Source organism: Bufo gargarizans, chromosome 4 (assembly GCF_014858855.1).
Source record: "Bufo gargarizans isolate SCDJY-AF-19 chromosome 4, ASM1485885v1, whole genome shotgun sequence".
In the NCBI taxonomy this organism is placed as follows: Eukaryota; Metazoa; Chordata; class Amphibia; order Anura; family Bufonidae; genus Bufo; species Bufo gargarizans.
In genome coordinates, this window is record NC_058083.1 from 527,186,655 (window position 1) to 527,210,000 (window position 23,346).

The window sequence follows — 23,346 nt, forward strand, 5'->3', positions numbered from 1 at the left end:
GAGGATTCATTTGTGTCATGTGACCACGGAGCGCAAGTGAAGCGCTTGCTATTTCTCACTGCTCCGTGGTCACCCGCCGGCCTGCACTGTTCTTCTGACACATCGTCAGGACCTAAGTGCACGTAAGCGTGCGCTATGACCTGACGCTGTGTGACGGCAGGATGACAAAGATGGACGAGCTGTGGAGCAGCTCCCCTACAGGAGAGGTATTTTATTGGCACTGGGGACATGGCTAGGAGAGGGAGATGGAACATGATGGCACTAGGGGGAGTCTTTTATTTATTAGAGCAGTGTTTCCCAACCAGTGTGCCTCCAGCTGTTGCAAAACTACAACTCCCAGCATGCCTGAACAGCCTTTGGCTGTGCGGGCATGCTGGGAGTTGTAGTTTTGCAACAGCTGGAGGCACACTGGTTGGGAAACACTGTATTAGAGTACTTAATTGTTGGATCAATAGAATACTTTATTACAAAATAGTCGATAGTCTGCAGCCCTAGGTGCAGTGAAATAAATCCCTTAAAAAAAGAAAGGACACTACAGGGGGCAGTGCGCTATAATCTAGTCCCTATTGCTACACTAAGAAGGGACTTGTGGCCCAGCAGGGGGCGCCAGGGAAGATGTATTAGAGCACATATATAGGCTGCCAAACAAAGACCAGGTTCTTCTACAGGTTGCCATCCATGTTCATGATCTATGCTTGCTGGCACAGCATGACTACACCTTTGAAATGCATCGCACAGCTGTGGGTTTGTTACAATTGTATCCAGTCAATCCTCAGCATCAGAAATCCCTTTCCCAAAAGTTTGCTACACTATCAGTGCAGTGTTTGAACTGACAAGAGGATGGTTTGGACTGGATACAAATGTAGCAAACAATGATAAGCTCTAGGTCAGGGCATAAACTATAAAAGACAACATTCCTTGTCCGCAAGCAGAGATATTGAAGACGGTGAGATATTGTAACACGGAACACATTACAAAGTTGCAGAACTTTATTATAAAAGTGATCTGCAATCTCGCCCCGCACCCACCATGTACCCAGCAGCACACACACAATAAACTGGCACAATTTACCCGGGGGTAAAGGAGAACTATATTTTTTTTTTATTCATTTTACAAAGGTGGCGATATTAACCTGCCATCAATATAGACAAATATACTGTACATTATACCGGAGGTCAGCGAGCACGCTGCAGCCTGAAAGCAGAAGCCGCTCAAAAAGGAACTCAAACCTTTGAAAACAGATTTTCAGGAGGAGAATTTTTTTTTTTTCAGCTTTATCGCTTTGTTAAAAAAACAAAAACAAAAAAAAAAACGGAATTCTGGTTAAAAAATAAAATAAAAATTAAATAGTGCGAAAGGATTAATTAGTTGTGAATGTCAGCACGGTGCGCACATCGATCGTGGCGCAACAAACTTTTTAATTATCGCCCTCCAAATTATATTGTGTGAATAGGTTTGGCTGCTCTGTGATCAGTCCGTGTGGCTGCAGCGATCGATCGTCCCATGAAATGTTTTTTGAATTATTTTTTTTGTTCGCCGAGCGGCTGGTGTCAAAAATCAAACAGTGGAAAATAAAAAAAAAACCCTCAGGTCACCGCCACTGAATATACGCTTCTCCTGTCTGTTTAGTAAAACCCGAAAGAGGGGGGGGGGAGGGAGAAGGGAAAGGTGGTAATTTACTCCGGGACATTAAGAATCTGCAGACGTTTAGCGACTAGTTGTTGAGAAGACCCGGAGAACACGGAGGGCGGGCGGGGTTCTCAGAAAGGCAGACACGGTTATAGGAACATTCTGTTTGCTCGCGCTAGGACCCCATTCCTGACGTCGCTGACAGTTCTCCACACAGCTGCGTACACCAGTCTGCACGATGAAGGACGGGCACCTTAGAGCAATCGCCCACCACATGGGAGAAGTTATTCTTCTTCACTTTCATTTCCAGGGTCAACGTCTGAATCACCGTTCACTTTGTCTACATTCATCTCTTCCTCTGAACCCTCATTGCCGGATCCTCCTTCTTCCTCCTCCTCCTCTCCTTCTTCCCAGTTATCCTAAGGGTAGAGAACCTGATCAATAACCTGAGACTGGGGACAGGACCTGGAACCTATAATAAAGCTGCAACAGCACCACCCGGTGGGCAAAATAGAAAAAACTGCCTTCAGATATGTCACTGCTGCTGCAACATCGCCACCCAGTGGTGATAAAAGGAAATGCCAACTATTTCTAACCCTTTTGGTTTACATCAGCACTACGTCAGGGTGCATACAATCTTTTAAACTCCCTTTTTAAAAGGCTTGGCTTTTTAACAATGTTCATCATGAGCGGTCAAGGTGTTCAGATAAAAAAAAAATAAAATTATGAAAAGGATTTTTATTTTTATTCCTGCTATGGGACTTGACCCCAGGAGCCTTTCATCGCGTCCATCACTGTCCTGCCAAGTATTAGGAGATGGACTTGTACTTACATCGGAGTCAGTGTTGTGTTCCTCGCCCCCGCTCTCGTCTTCTGAGGATTCTGCAGATAAAACAGCGCAGTTATCACAGGCAGTAATATAGAGGTTCTTCAGCCAAACAGATGCAGAAATTCTATGCAAAAAAAAAGGAGCGCCATATTGTTTTTGGAGGGCAGATTTTGAAGGAATGGTCTTTGGGCGCCATGTTGCATTTGAATAGACCCCGAGGTACACTGTGGAACCACACCACCCGTGGAATTTTTAATTGGCGTAGTGAGCACTTGGACCCAACAAGCGTTTCATAGAATTTTTTTTAACACTTAGCTGTGAAAATGAAAAATCATGTTTTGTGTTGCCATTTTTAGAGCCATATTTTTTTATTTTCCTGGCTATGGTCTTGTGCAGTTGCTCATTCTTTGCAGGATAAGGCGACCTTTTTATTGCTACCATTTAGGGGTACATACGACTGGTTGATTTTTGGAAGGGAAGGTGATCCCACAAAAAATAAATAAAAAATTCATATTTTTTTTAATATATTTAATAATTTTTTTAATGAAAAAGTTTGTTTTTTTACATGCAAAAAAATTGTTTTATTTTAAAAAAATATTTTATTTTACACTTTGTGGCGCCCATAAGATCATACAAGACTTCTGGGGGGACATATAACTTTTTTTAATATTGATTTCTCCTGTAACTGACACTGACATAGCAGCCCCTGTATACAGCGCTGTACAGCCTCAGTGCAGGGACTGATCGAGGTCACGTCTGACAGATTGTCAGCTCAGACAGCCAAGAGAGGACACATCACTGCATTTCAGGTAAGATGCGAAACCGTTCTCTTCATGTCATCACAGCCAACAGCAACATTGGAGGAAGTCCCCAAAACCAGCATCAGTATCCCTTTAAGAGATCTTAAGTGGAAGACCCGGCAGCTCCTGCAGTCCCCGGACAGTCACATGACCACCGGGCCAGGGACAGGAAGCAGCACATGGCTTCAGCGCTGTGTATAGCGATCTAGAAGGCATAAACACACAGGAACGGTCCCCTGCCTTCTCTCTGGGGTGCCGTGCCGTCATTGACAGCAGGCCCCCAGCACAGCAACTTCACAATTTGTGTACAGCTGCGATCTCTGAATGGATGTCCTAAAACGTCCAGAGACGGACCGACCGCCCAGGAAGTTTATACAGTCAATAGGCAGATAGGAAGTGGTTAAAAATGCTCTCAGAGGCTACTTTTGGGTAGTGTTCCTCTCGGGGAGAGATTACTGACTGCTAGACATGTCTATACGACACACAGTTGACAGACAAAGGGGGCGCATCACTGGACAGAGAAGCGGGATGGTTATTTCGATGACTTGCCCCTGTTCTAGACCATCCTGACCTAGCTGTTCGGAGATGATGGGAGCAGTGGTTATGTGAGGGCATGCACACACCGAGCACAGGCTCCAGATGGCCCAGAAAGGCGACCAGTACAGAGGACCGTTTGAGCAACAGACAAGCAGCTCCCACTGTTTTGTTGTTTACCACCCAGACACCGGGGGCCCCCTTCATTAGACCCCTGCCTCAGACCACCGGAAATAGCCAGGTGCTGGCCGCTATGTCCAGCGGCCCCATAGAAAATGAAGGAAGCAGCAGGACACCTGCTCAACCTGTGTTCTCAGGATCGATGGGGTCCCTGTGGTCGGGCCCCCGCTGATCACTTAGTTATCCCCCTATCTTGTCATTGGGGATAACTTTAAAATTGGAAATAACTGTTTTTATAGGAAGGCTACACTGGCAGGCCTGGTAGTATGCGTGATGCCCCAGGCGGCCATGACAATTAATCTGTAACCTGCAATTCTGCTGTGTTGGGGGCTATTAGGCTAGGTCTACACAACGACATTTGTCGCGCGACATGACAATTTTTGATAATGGAAGTCTATGGTGTCGCACTGCAACATGCTGCGACGCAACAGTCGCAGAAAAATCCATCTCAAATGGATTTTCTGCGACTGTTGCGTCGCAGCATGTTGCAGTGCGACACCATAGACTTCCATTATAAAAATTGTCGCGTGACATTAGTGCAACAAAATGTCGCGGGACAAATGTCGTTGTGTAGACCTAGCCTTAGCGGACAGAGGGCGACACCTTCCACTAACCACTCAGATGTCAGTCGCTAATGACACTACGCAGTACAGTAGTATCGCATTGCGATCTGTGGCTTTCATTTCTCACCATTTTAAAATCAGTTTGTTTCTATTCACTGACTGCATTCATGTCTAACTCCAGAGGTTGTACAGACCTAACGATTCTCACAGCTGAGGGTTTGTTACACTTCTACATAGTCTAGACCAGGGATGCCCAACCTGCAGTCCTCCAGCTGTTGCAAAACTACAACTCCCAGCATACCCGGACAGCCTACAGCTAGGCATGATGGGAGTTGTAGTTTTACAACAGCTGGAGGGCCGCAGGTTGAGCATCCCGGGTCTATACAATCCTCTGAGCTAAACAGATCAGCAGCACACATTTCTTGCCTGTCCTGATAGTTTGTTACAATGTATCAGTACGGGAACAGTCTGTGGAAACTACTGGGGTCTGTACAGAGGAGGAGCCCCTGAATCCCCCAGAATGACAAACACCTGCTGTATACTGGTGTGGTCTAACACGCTGAAACGGAGGGAATCCTGCTGGAATAAAACATGGCCGCGTGGCGAGCAGGTTACAGGCTCCTACCTTCTTCGTACACCATTTTGGCCTCTTGATTGGTTTTTATCCTCTGTGAGATCTCAGATGCTGCCAACTAGTGGAAAGAAAGGAGAACGTGTCAGCGCCCATGCAGGTTCAGGTATGACCATGTACATTACACTGCACCCTGACATCCATCCCAGTATAAACCAGTACAACTGTGGAGCGGCCATGTAGATGCAGCCCAACGGCCTTCAGATCCTACCCGGGACAGATTGTCAGCTCAGACAGCCAAGAGAGGAAACATCACTGCATTTCAGGTAAGATGCGAAACCGTTCTCTTCATGTCATCACAGCCAACAGCAACATTGGAGGAGGTCCCCAAAACCAGCGTCAGTATCCCTTTAAGAGATCTAAATTTCCCACGATCAGACATGTAGCTGCTGTACTATTATACGTCTAAAGAGACTGCGGCGCTCCGTTGAACACAGCGGCCTCCTAACAGCTTAGCAAGCACAGCGCCGTACATTGTATAGTGGCTGTGCCTGGTATTGCAGTCCAGGATCATTCAGTTGAACGGGACTGAGCGGCACATAGGTCATGTGACCGATGAACGTGACGTCACCGGTCTAGGAAGAGTCTGGAGCGCTCACTGCAGCACCGCGGCCTGGGCCTGGGAGTTCGACCATTATCGAGGAGACGTCATCAATATTTTATTCCTGGAAACCCCCTTAAAGCAGCAGGATGTCGGCTCCGTTCACACGATAGTTATGTAGTTACGCACATGTACGTTTCCCCCAGCAGCTCACCTGTGTGATGAGGAGGTAAAGCTTTCCATTCAGACGTGACATCTTCTGGAGGGTCTTCACCCGGGTCTCCATGAGCTGATAGAGGGAACCCAACTGAGGCACCAAATCCGGTAACTGCGAAACGGAACAAACCAGAGCCCTGAGGATCACTGGCCGGGACCACCGCAAAAAGATCAACGGCGGCGAGCACAGGCTGCCATACTTACAGTGGACAGATAGGACGCGTGGTGCACCAGGACCGCCTTGATCCAGCGCACCATCAATACGGCACTGCAAAAAAAAAAACAGGCATTAAGGAGAGGCCCCACAGGAGCACAGAGTATTTCAGAAGGACGTGCTGACCTTGTGGGAGGGTCACAGACTACAGCAAGATAACATAAGTAACGTGCAGAGTAAATGATGGGGGAAGAACGGGCTGAGTTTATGGAGATGTCCTGACACAATGTAACAAATCCTCACCTGTTGGGATGTCCTTGTAATCGTTTCGTCAACTGAAATACAAAAATGCAGGTATAAGAACAAAGCCCCATTGTGCTCGTTTTACCTGCAACAGTATATGAACGGGCTATCAGGACAGGAAAGGTTTGTGCTGATCACGATTTAGGCTACTATAGGATCGACCAGACTGGATACAATTGCAACAAACTTTCAGCTGTGAGAAGTATCCAGTCTGGGGTTGTACAGCATTAAATACAGCGTCACACCTGCCCATGTCTGGTACTGCAATATCACACACAAACCAGACAGGTGCGGCGCTGCTGCTGCTGGAGGAACCCCTAGACGCAGTGTCCTCACCTCATGCACCAGCGGTATGACCGAGTACACTGGTATCCTCGCCACAGTCTTCTTGATCTGAGACTCGTTCTTGGTCTGGAATACTTTCTGTGAACACAGAGAAGGAGCGCCGTGAGGATCGGTACATCAGAGCGGTCACGTGGCCGCGCTCTGCCCCATCCTTACATTTAAGATGTTGAAGTCATTGCTCTCCAGGCCTTGTACGAGGAGCACCGAGAAGTTGTCCGTCTGGGGCAGGCCACTCTTGGTGGGCACTTTAGGAAGGTCGATGTCCATGGCACCAAGTCTGTCCTCAATGCTGACCTACAGGAAACAAGGGGGAAGAGGATGGAGATTAGGACACAATAAATTACATTTAGTGAATGTATTGCCTCTGGGGACGTGTCCTCCAACACACCCCGAGCTCTGCTCAGCCAGCCAAGAGAAATGTCTTCACAACGTGTCCGACATAAGCGAAACCAGACTGAAATCATCATGGCAGAACCGGAACGTGTGGAGAGAAATGAGGAGGTAGCCTGTATAATACTTTAGAGCTGCATTCACAATAGTGCTGGCTTCGGAGCAGAGATCTCCCAGCAATGCGTGTTTGCACAGACTTAGAACAGTTATTCCCTCATATTGTGAAAGTGAAAACAGTTTAGAAATTTTGCATTATTTCTTGAAAAGGAAAAACCAAAATCTTGCATGGACATAAGTCTTCAAGGCCCCCCCCCCCCTGTACTCAGGGCACAAGTCACTCAGGACTTAGTTGAAGCCCCTTTGGCAGTGAATCCAGCCTCCAGTCTTCTTGGAGGAGATGATGCCACAAGGTTTACACCTGGATTTGGGGATTTTCTGCCATTCGCTCCAGCTCTGCCAGGTTGGATGGGGACATTTTCAGGTCTCTTCAGAGATGTTCCATTGGGTTCTGGCGAAGCCACCAAGGACAGTCACAGTTGTCCCCAAGACGCTCCTGCGTTGTCTTGGTTGTGTGCTCAGGATCATTGTCTTGTTGGAAGGAGAACCTTCAGCCCAGTATGAGGTCCAGAGCTCTGGATCAGGTTCTCATTAAGAATATCTCTGTAGTTTCAGCTTTCCCTCCACCTTGACCAGTCGCCCTGTCCTCCCAGCATGATGCTGCCACCACCATGCTTCACTGTAGGGATGGTATTGGGCAGGTGATGAGAGGCACCCGGGTTTCCCTCCTGACATGGAGAACCAAGACCAAAAAGTTCAGTCTTTGTTTCATCAGACCAGAGAATCTGGTTTCTCACAGTCTGAGGTCCTATAGGTTCTTTTATATTTTTTATTTACTTTTAAAATTCCCAGGAGGGCTTTCATGTGTCTTATTCAGGCCACTCTGCCATAAAGCCCAGATTGGTGGAGGCTGCAGTGATTATTGACCTTCTGGAAGTTTCTCCCTACCTACAGGATCTTGGAGCCCAGCCTGAATGTATATTGGGCATTTAGTCACCTCTTAGCAAAAGGTCCTTCTTCCCCAATTACTTAATTTTGTGGCAGTTCTGGGAAGAGTCCTCGTTGTTCCAAACTTCTTCCATTTATGAATTATGGAGGCCTCTGTGCTCTTGGGAACTTTCAGCGCAGCAGAAGTTTTTTTTGTCCCCTTCTCCATATCTGTGCCTCCACACAATCCTGTCTGGACTTTACAGGCAGTTCTTTCCTCCTGGTGGCTTGGTTTTTGCTCCAAAATGGATTGTCAGCTGTGAGACCTTATATAGACAGGGCCGGGTCTTTCCACATCATGTTCCGTCCATAGAATTTACCACAGGTGACTCCAACCAAGGTGGAGAAATGTCTCAAAGATAATCCAGAGACATTTAGAAAGCCCCAGAGCTAAATGTGAAGTGTCACAGCAAAAGGGCTGAGTACTTATGTCCATGTTTTAGTGCATTTGCAAAATTCTTCTTTCACTTTCTCATCATGGGGGCAAAGAGCAAAATGTGGAAAACTTGAATTTGTTTTATTTTAGCAACATAAAAGAGAAGAAAGGGTTTGACGACTTCGTATGTACACAGTGACTGCACCAGCAGAATAGTGAGTGCAGCTCTGGAGTATAATACAGGATGTAACTCAGGATCAGTACAGGATAAGTAATGTAATGTATGTACACAGTGACTGCACCAGCAGAATAGTGAGTGCAGCTCTGGAGTATAATACAGGATGTAACTCAGGATCAGTACAGGATAAGTAATGTATGTACACAGTGACTGCACCAGCAGAATAGTGAGTGCAGCTCTGGAGTATAATACAGGATGGAACTCAGGATCAGTACAGGATAAGTAATGTATGTACACAGTGACTGCACCAGCAGAATAGTGAGTGCAGCTCTGGAGTATAATACAGGATGTAACTCAGGATCAGTACAGTATAAGTAATGTAATGTATGTACACAGTGACTGCACCAGCAGAATAGTGAGTGCAGCTCTGGAGTATAATACAGGATGTAACTCAGGATCAGTACAGGATAAGTAATGTATGTACACAGTGACTGCACCAGCAGAATAGTGAGTGCAGCTCTGGAGTATAATACAGGATGGAACTCAGGATCAGTACAGGATAAGTAATGTATGTACACAGTGACTGCACCAGCAGAATAGTGAGTGCAGCTCTGGAGTATAATACAACAAATAACCACATTTTATGAAGATTATGAAAAATAAATCATATGGTATTCAATGGTGGATACACCCCCCATGGCACTTGGGTAGCATACCTCTTTGGTTGTCAGGTGTGGACTATGGCGTGTAACTCGCAGTACAATATGGTTGTGATGTGTCATGAAGTCAGGCTACGAATGCTGTAATGCCGCTATATAAAACATGAGAGCGCCGATTATAAATCCGCTCACCTCCTTGTCTCCGGGTTTCCGCTTCCAATCCCGCCTCTCTGATTTGGAGGACACGGCCGCCACTGCTGAGCTGTGACCCGGAATTCCAGGGACCAGAACCTTGGTGTCGGCAGCCTTGACAATCGGAGTTTTTACCTGTTAGGAAAGCGGAGGTTTTAATAGGAAGATCTAATACAGCTCATAACCCCCGCAGCGGCCATATGTGCTACACATTTATCGCCATTGCTTTGAATGCACCAGAAGTAATGGAGGTCATTTATCCCCCACCCGGGGCAGATTGTCAGCTCAGACAGCCAAGAGAGGAAACATCACTGCATTTCAGGTAATATGTGAAACCGTTCTCTTCATGTCATCACAGCCAACTAACCGCCCATCGCAGGAAGACCTGGGAAATCAATGCACCAGGAAGTCGTGTGACCAACCGTGCAGCAGCTACTGCTCTCTGGTATCAGCCAACAGAAGCCAGAGGCAGATTCAGTCTACTGCTTCCCGCTAACAGACGGCAGAGTGACGAGAGCGCAGAACCCCAGCCCCAACTGGCCCCTTATACCCCCGAGGTGTATGCACAGTGAAAAGTAAATCCCACGTTTCTCAGAGACACTGAATGAGGCGGGAGGGTGGCTGTCACTCACCTTGGTCACTGCCATCTCTTTCCGGAGCGTCAGCGTCTTCTGGACGTCTCTGATTAAACATAAATGAGGCTCGTCCGTCTTCAGCACCTACACAATGATATACAGGAGAATTACTACATAGAGACCACTGGGCCCAGGCTATGGTAAATTTACTGTGACATTCTGGGACTCCATGATGGCGCCCTCTGCTGTAGCAGTGAAGAGCAGCTAGGAGGTGCAGTAGAGCTTCTGCCCCGTACCTGGTCTCAGTGAACAACCGGGCGAGGAGGACACGCCGGCCAGAAATGTTGGCACACAAAAGAGTGCTGGATTGACAGTCACATCACATCTCCCATACTGCTTAAAAGCGGTTGTACAGATCAGCCCAGGTGGTGGTGATGGGTTGCCAAAACCGCGGACAACCCCTTTAAACATGGGCACACACTCATCAATTCGTCAGGACTGCCTGGAGGGGGCGCTCTGCTCAGACAGCCAAGGAAATGTGTCTTCATTTTGTGAAATTTCAGTGCATGAAACCACAAAGACTGATCATCACTGCAGATCTCAGAAAACCCGTTTTAATCAGTGTAGAATGAAGGTTTGAAACCTTAGTCAAAGTTTACCACCATTTTAAAGATCTCTGCTTGCTGTCAGAATGGAAACATTCTAATTTACAGACGGGCTAAATCAGTATACACCTAGCACTGCTGACAGCCGTATGGTGTGACTGTAAAAACCAGGAACTGGGATAACGAGATCAGGACCAGATTTAAACTAGAAAAGAAAGCAAACAGAGGTCTTAACAATGGTGAGGGATCGAACCTCCGGGTATACGATGATCACACCAAATCCTCCTAATACGTACCACTCTCTCAATCAGCTGGCTGCATGGTGCTGCCATAATACAGCACCACAGTCTGCTTGTCCGGGCAGAAGCCGGCACTCTGGATGGGCAGCGGCTTTGGCGTGGAGGCCTCATCGCTGCCTGACATTGCTATCTGTACTGTACATGTGGGAACGACGGGCTTCTTGTGGGTCCTAGAAGAGAACACGTGTTAAACTGCTATCCAACATGGTGGTCATCCAGCTTTACCAGAAACTGAGAAATTCAATTAAGCCCCTGAGGAATATATAAACGTCAATCGCACACATGCAGGGGGGTCAGTGGCAGAGCTCAGACACAGCCAAGGAAGGTAGTCTTCACATCAACTCAGAGAATCGAAACCGACATATTTAGATATCGACATCGCAGCTGCCAAAAAACATGGGGTGAGAGAAGCAGAGCAGAGGGGCAAGGGGGGGGGCGCCAGGGACCCAAGACCAACAGATCAATGAAGAATGAGACACGTCCTTAATATAAGCAGCCCAATGCCAACAAGAAGCAGACAAAGCTCACACAGTGGCCACCCACATGTAAAGGCTCAGGGCTCTCAGTCACCCCGATCCATCCAACTAAATCACTCACCCATTCAATATATGTTCAAATAAGTGCAACTGTCCATCCCTGCAGACGACGGCCAGCTTCAGAGGCTGCAAAGAAAACACATGTCACATTGTGTACATGAAATTTATAGAGCAAAGAATTCTAGACAGACATGCAAGTATAGTAGTTATATTCTTGTACATAGGAGGCAGTATTATAGTAGTTATATTCTTGTACATAGGAGGCAGTATTATAGTAGTTATATTCTTGTACATAGGATACAGTATTATAGTAGTTATATTCTTGTACATAGGAGGCAGTATTATAGTAGTTATATTCTTGTACATAGGAGGCAGTATTATAGTAGTTATATTCTTGCACATAGGAGGCAGTATTATAGTAGTTATATTCTTGTACATAGGAATAGTAGTTATATTCTTGTACATAGGAGGCAGTATTATAGTAGTTATATTTGTTGTGCTTTTTCATAAGTGTATAAAACATCTAAATATCATAATTATAGTGGATTTGATTAGATATATATTTTAAAGATGGCCGAGAGAGGGTCATGGGAAGGACGCTGTTAAGATTTCTTCTCATGGCTGTACCAGTCTGAAAAGAGGCCTTCTTGTCTCCTTATGGATTTATGGCTGAGATGAGGAAATTCTCTGGACGCAGCTGGTGCTAATTACCTCTACAGTTTGGTATTTATTAATGAAGCAGAAAATCTAATATCTATATACCCGTATAATCAACCTTAGTTTTGTATGAGAAAATCAATATGTATCGTTTTATATTTATGTATTTATTATCATATATTTCTTAATATGAACGCATATATTCCTATTATATAATGAAAACAGTTTAAGTATGGACTTTGTTAATGAGTACCTGTAAGGGTCCATTCACACGTCCGCAAACTGGGTCTGCATCCGTTACGCAATATCGGGAACTGGGTGCGGACCTATTCATTCTATATGGGGACCGGAAGAGATGTGGAGAGCACACAGTGCATTTCCTGAGCGAGGCCCCGAACTTCCAGGCCGCGCCTCCGCAAAAAAGTAGAACATGTCCTATTCTTGTCCGCAATTGCAGACGAGAATAAGCAGTTCTATGGGGGGGGTGCCAGGCCGGGTGTATTGCGGATCCGTAATACACTACGGACATAAGAATAAACCCTAAAGCTGTGTTATTTTGACTAACCATCAATCACCCGTTGGTGTAGCAGAGAGACAGATCTCTTGAGAAAACAAGGCTCATCATATTATCTATAACATACATTTAGGAGTATGGGAAAAGTCTAAATGGTGCCCAAACATCTGTTTTAATTGGTACAAGTGTCAAAATTAATCCCTCAGCTCTAATTTAAGGTTCCAAAGGTCGTGTGTAAAGATTGTAAGAAAGTCATACTTAGATATTTAACCCTTACTAGGATGATACTAATAGCTTAAGTAATAGTGTCACCTAGGGGTACATGAGTAACATTACACCAACAGCAGAAATGCATTTTGGGTAATACAATGACATCACAGCCTTTATCATATGTACACGCCTAGCCAACAATGATTGGAAAACTCCAAGCTAGGACGGTGTGTCTAACTGATAAGTTTGTGATCATAAACCACACACGAGGGAGAGCAACAGAACGGAAACAAAAAGAGCAACAGAAAAAAGACCAGGGGGAACCAGGAAAACACAAAGAAACAAAATAAACCCGGGAAAGATCCTAATGACCAGAAGTCTCTGCACATAATCTGCATTCTCGGTAATGTATAAACTTTAATTTTGTGTAGCATTGATATAAATTAATCAACCTGATATTAGCAAACTCCCTGCAGTTCGTGGATGTATAGTTGGTAAAAGTGCTACATCAATAGTCACTATTCAGTAAAAATTCATATTACTGAATAAAAGACCTAAATATTGATTTCAGAGGTAACTAATAATTTCATTTCATAGTCAATACCAGGCTTTATAATTTTTAAGTTGTGTGACAATCCTACCCGACTATCTGAGAATTGTCATTGTTTGTGCAGAGCAAGGGTTCGTATCTATCCTTTAACATTATTAATTTATTATATCTAGTGGTCAACTTGTGGTCAAGATGGATTGTATTATATTCTTCTGTCTGAAAGGTACCGTGTACACGGGGGTATTTGTGTTGGTGCCACCTAGTGGCGAATTTTGTGTACTGCATATCACTATCAGCGCAGATTAATCTTTGATTGCATTTTAAATTATTGCATAATAAAATCATTTATATTTTTGAATAGATGCTTGTACCTTGTTTTACTGATTGCACAATATAATTAAAAAACCAATCAAACTCTTTGAGGTGTTATACATGTCCACCTCGAGGATCAATAATCATAAAAAAAATTTTTATTTGATTCTTTTTATATAAAGCCTTTTGCTTTCTATCCGATATATTCCTGTACATAGGAGGCAGTATTATAGTAGTTATATTCCTGTACATAGGAGGCAGTATTATAGTAGTTATATTCCTGTACATAGGAGGCAGTATTATAGCAGTTATATTCCTGTACATAGGAGGCAGTATTATAGCAGTTATATTCCTGTACATAGGAGGCAGTATTATAGTAGTTATATTCTTATATATAGGAGCAGTATTATAGTAGTTACTAGGGTTGTTTCGATATAAAAAAGTATTGTGATACTCGATACATGCGGAGGAAAAAAAAAAAAGTGTATTAAAAAAAGTCACGTGCATTCCGCATTTTATGGAACAGTCCGATCCTATTTATAAAAAAAAAAAAAAAAAAAAAATGGCAAATCGCAGTTTTTTTTCCTCTCCCGTTCACCGCATAGGAGATTTTTTTTATTTTAATAGTTTGGACTTTTCGGACGTGGCGATATGTTTATTTATTGTTTACTGTTTCCTTCTCCCCTGTGCTGCTGAGGGAACTTGGAGCGCGCTAACAGCAGCGCGCTCCAAAAATTTTGATACCCGAAACAACCCTAGTAGTTACATTCTTGCATATAGGAGCAGCGTTATAGCAGTAGTAATTCTTGTACATAGGGGCATTAATATAGCATTTATCGCTTTTACGCTGCCATCTCCGGAGCCCCCATAAAGTTGAATGGAGCGTGTGTAATCCAATTCTATTCAAATGGAGGAACATGGGCCCCAACTCAATGTTTAGGGGCCCCAAGAGGACCCATGCTGATCAAACTTATCCAATATTCCCTGGATATGGTATAAGCTGTTGTGATAAGACATCTCTTTTAAACAATTTCCAATTACGCACTCAGTTATGGGCAGGGCGTCACAGAATGTGGTGGGATGTTTGATGTCGGCATACCACGGTGAGATACGCCAACTCTGTGGTGCCCACGAGGTCATGTCGCTATCACAACAGGCAGGTACTGCACGGAGTGACAGCCCTGAGAAGGCGGATAGCAGAAGCGATTGCACTGGACTGTCAGGGAGCAGAGATCTTACCTCCTCTTTGCTGTCAGATGGTACCAGGTCTACAGAGACGGGCGATTCTGTGAGTGTGAATGACAGGACTGCACTCTTCTCTTTTTTTTCGGTCCGGACCTGCCTAAAATACGAACATTTTATATAGTGATGCACTAAACGCCAGGGTTCAGCCGCCATGTACTATGCAGAGTGGGGCAGGCACAGGCAGGGATGTGTGCTGCTGCCTGTACATGGCTCGTCGGGCCCCGCAGCGCTGACGTATACGGATTCCAAAGCACTATATAGACACCTGAACTTTAGCTGCCTATTTCGTATGGAAAACATTAAAAAATAAAGTATAACAAAAAAATAAAAATAAATGCATTGCGTGACATTTAGGTTTAATAAAGGATATTTGAATGTTTAGTCCCACTTTATGATGGACAGACGGCGGCGCTCAGACACAGCCAAGGAAATGTAGTCTTCACAGATCTCAGCTAGTTCGAAACCACGTGTTGGCGTATCATCACAGCAGCCGCCAGTCACACCCATCAGGCAGTTGATGAAAAACGAGGGCAGAAAAGAACAAAAACTTACCACACGCTTATTAACCGGTCGTGAACAGACCCGGACAGGAAGTAGAGGCCGCTGGTGTCGGGTGCAGTCTGGGCGTCCGCTGGTGCTCGGACTGGGATGAACATGAGTGAGGTGACCGCTGAGGAATGACCTGTGAATTGCTAAAACGGGAAGGAGGAGAGTGCTGATCAGGAACCGGACTCCTTACGCGCAGCCTCCTGGCACAAGCAGCTGCAAACACCCACCAGTGTCAGCCATTATTAACCCTCACGGGGCCGCTTTCCGTTATGCGGTCAGCAGAGGCCTATCTATTACCTCCTCTGTCCGCTCACAGGGCAGAGATGTGCAATAGACAATTTTGAACATGCTACAAGTGGCCAAACATTTATGGCAACTACAATGTTCACAAATGCAACCAAATATGGGACTTCTGTTTTAAGGGGTAATTTCCCTAGTCTCACCACACAACCTCAGATGGGACAGGATAGCGCAGCTGGACAAGCCCTTTAAGCCAGCCACCTACGAGGGTGGAAGTACCTAACTTCTCCCGGGTAATAGTACAATAGACCGGGGCCATAAAGACCTGGGATTTTTGGACATGGAGCAGTTTTACTATCCACTGTGACCAAGGTTTTAGGATTTCTCTGCACTGCCAGGACCAATCTAACCTAAAGGCTCTGGATCCCCCATTACGATGACCTCTTCCACGAGTCCAGGTATGGCCGTATTATACTTTTTGCCATAAAACCCCATTGAGATTTATACCCGCCATCACTCTGCCTAAGGGCCCATTCAGATGACCGCAGTGCTTTGCAGATCCCTTAAAAACACAGATACTGGCTGCGTGCGTTCCACAATTTGCGGACCGAACATAGCCGCAACGATAATACAAAATGCCTATTCTTGTCCGCGATTGCAGACAAGAATAGGACATGTTCTATCTTTTCCGCTGAACTTTACCACAGATGCAGAGAGCACACGGTGTGCTGTCCACATCATTTGCGGCCCCGTTGAAATGTATAGGTCCGCACGCGTTCCGCAAAATTGCGGAACGGAGGCGGACTCCTTCATGCGGCTGTCTGAATGAGCCCTAACCCCTCCCCGACATACCCTGGTGACTTCTTTGGTTTCCAGATCCCACAGTTTGATCGTCCGCCCCGCAGACAGCAACATTTTCCCGTCCGGACTTATACACAGGCTGCTGACGCTGCTGTTGTCGCCTTTCCATTTGCTTTAGGAGATGAGAACAAAGGAGAAAACCGTCAGTAAATTCTGCAGGACGCATCTCGGCGCTTCATGATACAGCGAAACCTTTGCGTGCGTCATCACAGGAAGCTCCTCCCACTACGCCGACTTAGCAGACACTGGAAACCTGGGGCATCCCATACAACATGGACACGATCTGTGATCCGTCTATATGTCTGGCACGGGTTGTGGATTTGTTGCAGAAGCGTCTGCTAAAAGGTGTGACTTTTTAACTATTTTAGGGAAGTGCTACTGGGAACCGCCCGCCCACCCCCCCCAAACACCACTCCGAGCCCGACCCACCATTTTACTTTGAAGGTCTGTGTGTTCCATTCCACAATGTGTTTGTCCTCTGAACAACTGTACAAGAAACCATTGTCTTGATGCCACCGGATGCAGGTCACTTTCCTGTCATGGCCGCCAACCTGTGATCAGGAGTGAAAGTTAATTTAAAAAAAAAAAAAAAAAAAAACACACCTCATTGTGCTGATAAACATCCCCCAGACCAGGCATCCTCAAACTGCGGCCCTCCAGCTGTTGTAAAACTACAACTCCCACAATGCCCTGCTGTAGGCTGTTTGGGCATGCTGGGAGTTGTAGTTTTGCAACAGCTGGAGGGTCGCAGTTTGAGGATGCCTGCCCCAGACAAACGTCACCTGCAACCTCCAGTACATCTGCAGGATCAGAACTGAACGGAGGTGCAGAGATGAGCGCACATGCCCTGTGCCACCCCAAGTGCGGCTGTGTGGATGAGGGGTCGGTGCAGCCGTTCACTGCAGGCTCACAGGTCACGTTCTGCACCTGGTATGGTGGACTCACCAATTTGCTCTGTAATTCCCCTTTGACGATACTGTACAACAATATGGTGCCGGTGGCTGTGCCGATGGTGAGGAGGTCGTACTGTTCATCTTTATCTACCGCTTCGGATTTCCTACGTTTTTTCTGGTGCGCTTCCTGGAAGAAATAGAGAGAAACCAGATCAGATCCATCTCCGGGGAGACCTCTAAAAGGCTCCGTTCACACGTCCGCAATTCTGTTCCGCATTTTGCAGAACGGAATTGCAGACCCATTCATTTCTATGGGGCCGCACGATGCGAGGCCCGGATCCGGGTCCGCAATTCCGATACCCCCAAAAAAATAGAACATGTCCTATTCCAGGCATTTTCTATTAAGTGCCGGCGATGTGAAGTCCGTAAAATGGACCCCAAGAGTGAGACGCGCAATATTCCCGGGGTGACAGACACACAACCACATAGGGCTGTATCAGAGAACATGGAGCGCGGCCATGTACCCTCAGCAGCACAGGGGAGAAGGAAGCGGTCTCTCTCTCCCCTGTGCTGCTACTAATGAGAGCACAGAGGAGAAGAGGAGGGCGCACTGTGCCACCAATGATAACTAACGTTTAATACATTACAGATACAGCAGGCGGCAGAAACATTACTGGCACCCTACCTCTGACAGGGAGCTGCGATCCGCAGCAATTAACCCCTCAAGTGCACCCCCCCCAGTATTAAAATCATTGGTGGCCACAGGGTCCCCTCCCCTTCTCCTCATTGGTGGCAGTGGCAGCTTCTGATCAGAGCCCCAGCAGTGTAATCCTGGGGCTCCGATCGGTTACCATGGCAGCCAGGACGCTACTGAAGCCCTGGCTGCTATGGTCAGCTCCCTGCTGCTGTGTGCACAAAGCACAGAGCAGCAGGGACAGTGTGAGATCCTATTCACCCTGATAGAGCTCTGAATAGGACAAGGGTTCTAGACCCTAAGGGGGCTAAAAATTAGTTTAAAAAAACAAAACAAAAAAAAACACCAAAATATTAAGTATAAAAATGAAAAAGAAAGATATACAAAAAAAAAATACACATCAACAATAAAAAATATACATTTTCAGCAGATGTGTAAGATTTTTTTGTTTTCCCAAAAATGAAATTTCACAGAATATCGGTATAAATTATCGCCTATCGGCCTGAAAGTTCACAAATTATCGGTATCGGCTCTAAAAAAAAAAAATCAATATCGGTCGATCCCTAATGAAAAGGTCCTCTTTAACCAAGTCCGAACCCATAAAAAAAGGCAGACCTATCATTGGTTGCGCAGTGCGCCCGCCCCTCCTCCGCCCCCCTCTCCTTATTGGTGGCAGCACGGGGGGGGGGGGGGGGGGACACCGCTTCCTTCTCCCCTGTGCTGCTGAGAAAACATGAGAGCGCTGAGAGCAGCGCGCTCATGTTCTGTGATACTAGACTGCGCAGAAGCGCAGGCCAGTATCGGAAAAAAATGGAAATCCCAGTATCGTATCGATACCGGGACAAAAGTATTGATTGGGCATCGAAATTTCGATACCCGCAACAACCCTAGCTTTTTTGGGCATTTAAAATTTTTTAATTTTTTTGCGTGGTATCGAATATCAATACCTTTTTATTATCGAAACCGAATCAAAATGTTGGTATTGAAACAACCCCACAACCGCACTATCCATGGGGTGACCGACACACAACCGCACTATCCATGGGGTGACCGACACACAACCGCACTATCCATGGGGTGACCGACACACAACCGCACTATCCATGGGGTGACCGACACACAACCGCACTATCCATGGGGTGGTTTTAATATGTTGATAGTAAATGATAAAGGCTTCTACTTAATGAAAGCAAGCAGAGATCTTGTAAAGTAGAGAAACGGATACAGAAGGTATATAGGTAAAATGTATGGATTCATTGCAGGGTGACCATTTACGGTACTATATCCAGCCTGCCGCACCAGTCCCTCTGAATACACATGAGATGAGGAGGGTCACTGCTGGGTGGAATCATCAGGATGCGGAGTCTGGAAAACATCTTAAAGATGTCTATCCCCCCCTGTTCTACTGCTGCTTCTGTCTTTCAACCAGTTCCCTGCAATGTAATGGCTGTGGTTGTCAGTAGTCGGGGCCCCTAGCCCGAGGCCAGTACCACCGCTATAGACTGCCTGTGTCTCCAAACTATTAAAATATCCCGTGATCCCCATGAAAAGAAAAGGGTCCCCTAAAAAAATATCAGCTCTTCTCAGGCCCAAGGGAATTTGATTTTCCCCTTTATTTCAATCCTCTTAAATGTATGAAGTGGCGTCTCCGTTGGCAGGTAATTTGGAGCACCAGGGGGCGGGCTCCTGCAGTAGGAGCACCGCTATGTGACGCCTACTGATGTCTAAACACACCGCCTCCCCTTTGATTGACAGCACTAGACCAAGTCGAACTCTAGCATTGTCAATCAAGTGGAAGGGGGCGGGCTTAGACGTCGGTAGGCGTCACATAGCGGTGCTCCTACTGCAGAAGCCCGCCCCCTGGTGCTTCAAAGGAATGAAAGTACGGTTTTATCAACAACCGCAGCGCTGACAGTGAGAAGGAAGGTATCCATTTTAACTGCAGGATCAACCCTAGCAGACTATGTTAATAGAGGTGATCCGGTGACAGACCCGCTTTAAGACCTCTGCTTGCTGTCAGTGACTGGGAAAGTTACCATTTACCTTGTTAAGGCAGAAAACCCAACTGGACCTTATACCGAGCGATCGTTACATTGTACATTGGCCAGACGACCCTGTGTGAGCGTCACACCCCGGACCGACGCGTTTTTCATGCTTTATTTTTTTTTAACCAAAGGGTCTTTTCCGTCTCTACAGACCTGCATTTTCAGCTCCGTGCAGATAACACACAAAAGAAAACAACGGACGTGTATGGAGCTTTCCGTCAATCTCAATGGGAGAGTCAGCTCAGATTCCACCGCAGGCAGCGCACGCGGGGGAAAAAAAAAAAACACGCGCCGTCTCCCACTGACATGGAGTTTTTATTTTTTTAGCCAATTCTGAAGCAGAAAAGCACCAAAAATCTCAGCGTGAACGGGCCCCCAGGACTGCGCCACCACCCGATGTCACCACCACGACCACCCAGATTCCCCCGGAAATGCTACAAGTGTTCTACAGCAGCATCACCCCCTCAACAGGGCAAACCCCACCCCTGTCCCCCGGCAGAGTCCCCCCTCAACAGGGCAAACCCCACCCCTGTCACCTGGCAGAGTCACCCCTCACTGGGGAATCCCCCGGCAGTCACCCCATCAACAGGGCTTTCCCCATTGGCATCACCCCCTCACTAGGGCAACCCCCCTCCCCCCTGGTAGCATCACCCCTTGATGACTCAGCGTTACCCCGGCAGTACTTTACTGGTCCAATGCAACAAGACTATTAATGCCCCCACATCAGTGTCACCCCCCACGTTACCCACATAATAAGTGTCAACCTGTCTATAAACTCCATCCTGCCGCAGAGTCAACCCTATATGCTCCCTGTCACCTAGGGGCAGCACCCCGCTCCCCCCATTATCAGGGCTGGCAGATCCACATGTGTTCCATGCCCTCTACACACATGCCATGGGCCGCACATGTGAGGACACCCCACGTTCTCCATGGTCACATGTAACAAGTGGCCGGACACCTGTGATCGCCTCCCTCACATGTTACATGCGTGTTTTAACCCTTCAGAGTGCTCCCCACGTGATCAGCCCCGGCAGACGTGACACACGTGTTACATACATGTGGCCCCCGCACACGTGCCCTGTGTGAGTCGCAGCAGACACGTGCGGGGGTCGCACTCAGCGTCTTTAATGCCCCCCCAGATCCTCCGCCCCGACCCCGAAGTTCTCACCTGGATCCCCCGGGCCGGAGCCCAGGCCAGACACGTACAGGTCGCGCTGAGGTGCGCGGAGGGCACGTACTCTCTCCTCAGGCCGGCCCCGCGGGTGTCCCACACCTGTATCCGCCCGTCTACCCCGGAGAGAGCGAGCAAGTCCCGGCTCCTTCGGCGAGAAGGCGCAGGGAGGGGGGAGCGGCTCGTACACGCCGCCCGCTGCCGCCATTGCTCCGCTCCGATCGTAGCCACGTGTTTAAGGACGGAGCATGCGCACAGCAGTCGAGGGAGGAGCTTCCCGAACAGGCCGCGCCTCCGGCGTGACGTAACGACACGGCTTGGAATGCGTAGCGCATCACCTAGAGGCCAGACTGTGCCTATGCGTTATGTTCGGCCATCTTGCCGGAGACCAAACTAGGAACATAACTGTAGTATGAGCGCCAAGAAAATGGCTACGTCGGAGCACATTTATACATAGTAGCTGCAGGCTCCGCCTGTGGTCGGCTGGGGGAATAACTAGAGTTTGAAAGTTTTTCTCAGGGACTAAAAGACCCATCGTGTTAGCCCAGAGAGGAAACAAATGACAAAACATTACATTTTTTATTTTATTTTTTATCCTTAGAACAGATGATATGGGACTATAGAGAATCACTGCGGCACACAGAAGCCGCCAAGCATTGCTGTCCACCTGGACGTCCGCAATCTGATGATGTCACGCTCCGTCTCCAGTCGTCGCGCCCTGAAAAAGCAATTCTCACACCGCCGACCTCTGTAATGTAGACGGTGACCACTGCGGTGTCCACAGCGGTGTAGAGATCCTGAGTGGTCACCTCTGGCTGCTGCTAGGCAACCGCCCGAATGTATGATTAGCCCTCTGGAAGGGGGGCTCAAAGGCCCCTTTCACACGGACGAGAATTCCACGCGGGTGCAATGCATGAGGTGAACGCATTGCACCCGCGCTGAATCTGGACCCATTCATTTCTATGGGGCTGTAGCACATGAGCGATGATTTTCACGCATCACTTGTGCGTTGCGTGAAAATCGTCAGCATGCTCTATATTGTGCGTTTATCACGCAATGCAGGCCCCATAGAAGTGAATGGGGCTGCGTGAAAATCGCAAGCAAGTGCGGATGCGGTGCAATTTTCACGCATGGTTGCTAGGTGACGATCAGGATGGGGACCCGATCTTTATTATTTTCCCTTATGACATGGTTATAAGGGAAAATAATAGCACTCTGAATACAGAATGCATAGTAAATTAGGGATGTAGGGGTTAAAAAATATATTAAATAAAATTAAACTCACATCATCCACTTGTTTGCGAAGCCCGGCTCGCCTTCATTCTTCTTCTTTGAGGACCTTTGGTGACGTCACTGCGCTCATCACATGGTCCATCACCATGGTGATGTACCATGTGACGGACCATGTGATTAGCCCCTGACGAAGCTCAAGGAGAAACCCGGGTCGGGCGTGCATAAGACTGCTGCTTTTATTTGAGAAATGCTTATATTTTTTATGGAATTGTGAGTATAATAAATACTTGTTTTATACAAATTGGAGACGGTACTTCACTATTGTAGCGAACCCCCTATAGGATTATCATCGGGAAGGAGGATCTTGATGGAGTCGCTCCTACAGCGTCTTCTGAAGCGCCTATATACTGCTGTGCGTTTGTAAGTATTACTTCAAGTGTGCCTACACTCGACAATAGCAGTACTTCACTATCAGTGTGTTTTTGGCATCCCATAGGAGTCAGTGGAGAAAAAGGGATTCCTGTGGATATTAATGATTTACCCATACGTGCAGGAGTGGATACTCTGATTTTGGAGTGGTCACCTGAAACACG

At 46.8% G+C, this 23,346-nt stretch overlaps 1 protein-coding gene and 7 non-coding genes across 8 annotated transcripts; all 8 read right to left on the minus strand.

Moving 5' to 3' along the window:
- Window positions 1-1,086: 1,086 nt before the first annotated feature.
- WDR43 (WD repeat domain 43) lies at window positions 1,087-21,728 on the minus strand. Its single transcript, XM_044290652.1, is given in 20 exon segments — window positions 1,087-2,048; window positions 2,462-2,511; window positions 5,161-5,227; window positions 5,922-6,035; window positions 6,128-6,191; window positions 6,381-6,412; window positions 6,717-6,803; window positions 6,882-7,019; window positions 9,565-9,699; window positions 10,197-10,283; window positions 11,041-11,052; window positions 11,054-11,213; window positions 11,641-11,705; window positions 15,062-15,164; window positions 15,620-15,759; window positions 16,709-16,829; window positions 17,147-17,268; window positions 17,663-17,797; window positions 21,518-21,670; window positions 21,672-21,728. Coding segments are annotated over 20 exon segments (1,977 nt in total). The 3' UTR covers window positions 1,087-1,913.
- LOC122937043 lies at window positions 3,227-3,306 on the minus strand. The gene has a single exon (XR_006389465.1). It is a non-coding gene; the product is annotated as a small nucleolar RNA SNORD53/SNORD92 (small nucleolar RNA).
- Window positions 5,392-5,471, minus strand: LOC122937042. The gene has a single exon (XR_006389464.1). It is a non-coding gene; the product is annotated as a small nucleolar RNA SNORD53/SNORD92 (small nucleolar RNA).
- Window positions 7,122-7,197, minus strand: LOC122937041. The gene has a single exon (XR_006389463.1). It is a non-coding gene; the product is annotated as a small nucleolar RNA SNORD53/SNORD92 (small nucleolar RNA).
- Window positions 9,846-9,925, minus strand: LOC122937046. The gene has a single exon (XR_006389468.1). It is a non-coding gene; the product is annotated as a small nucleolar RNA SNORD53/SNORD92 (small nucleolar RNA).
- LOC122937045 lies at window positions 10,656-10,736 on the minus strand. The gene has a single exon (XR_006389467.1). It is a non-coding gene; the product is annotated as a small nucleolar RNA SNORD53/SNORD92 (small nucleolar RNA).
- On the minus strand, window positions 11,346-11,430 carry LOC122937047. The gene has a single exon (XR_006389469.1). It is a non-coding gene; the product is annotated as a small nucleolar RNA SNORD53/SNORD92 (small nucleolar RNA).
- Window positions 15,476-15,557, minus strand: LOC122937044. Its single transcript, XR_006389466.1, has one exon. It is a non-coding gene; the product is annotated as a small nucleolar RNA SNORD53/SNORD92 (small nucleolar RNA).
- Window positions 21,729-23,346: the final 1,618 nt, after the last annotated feature.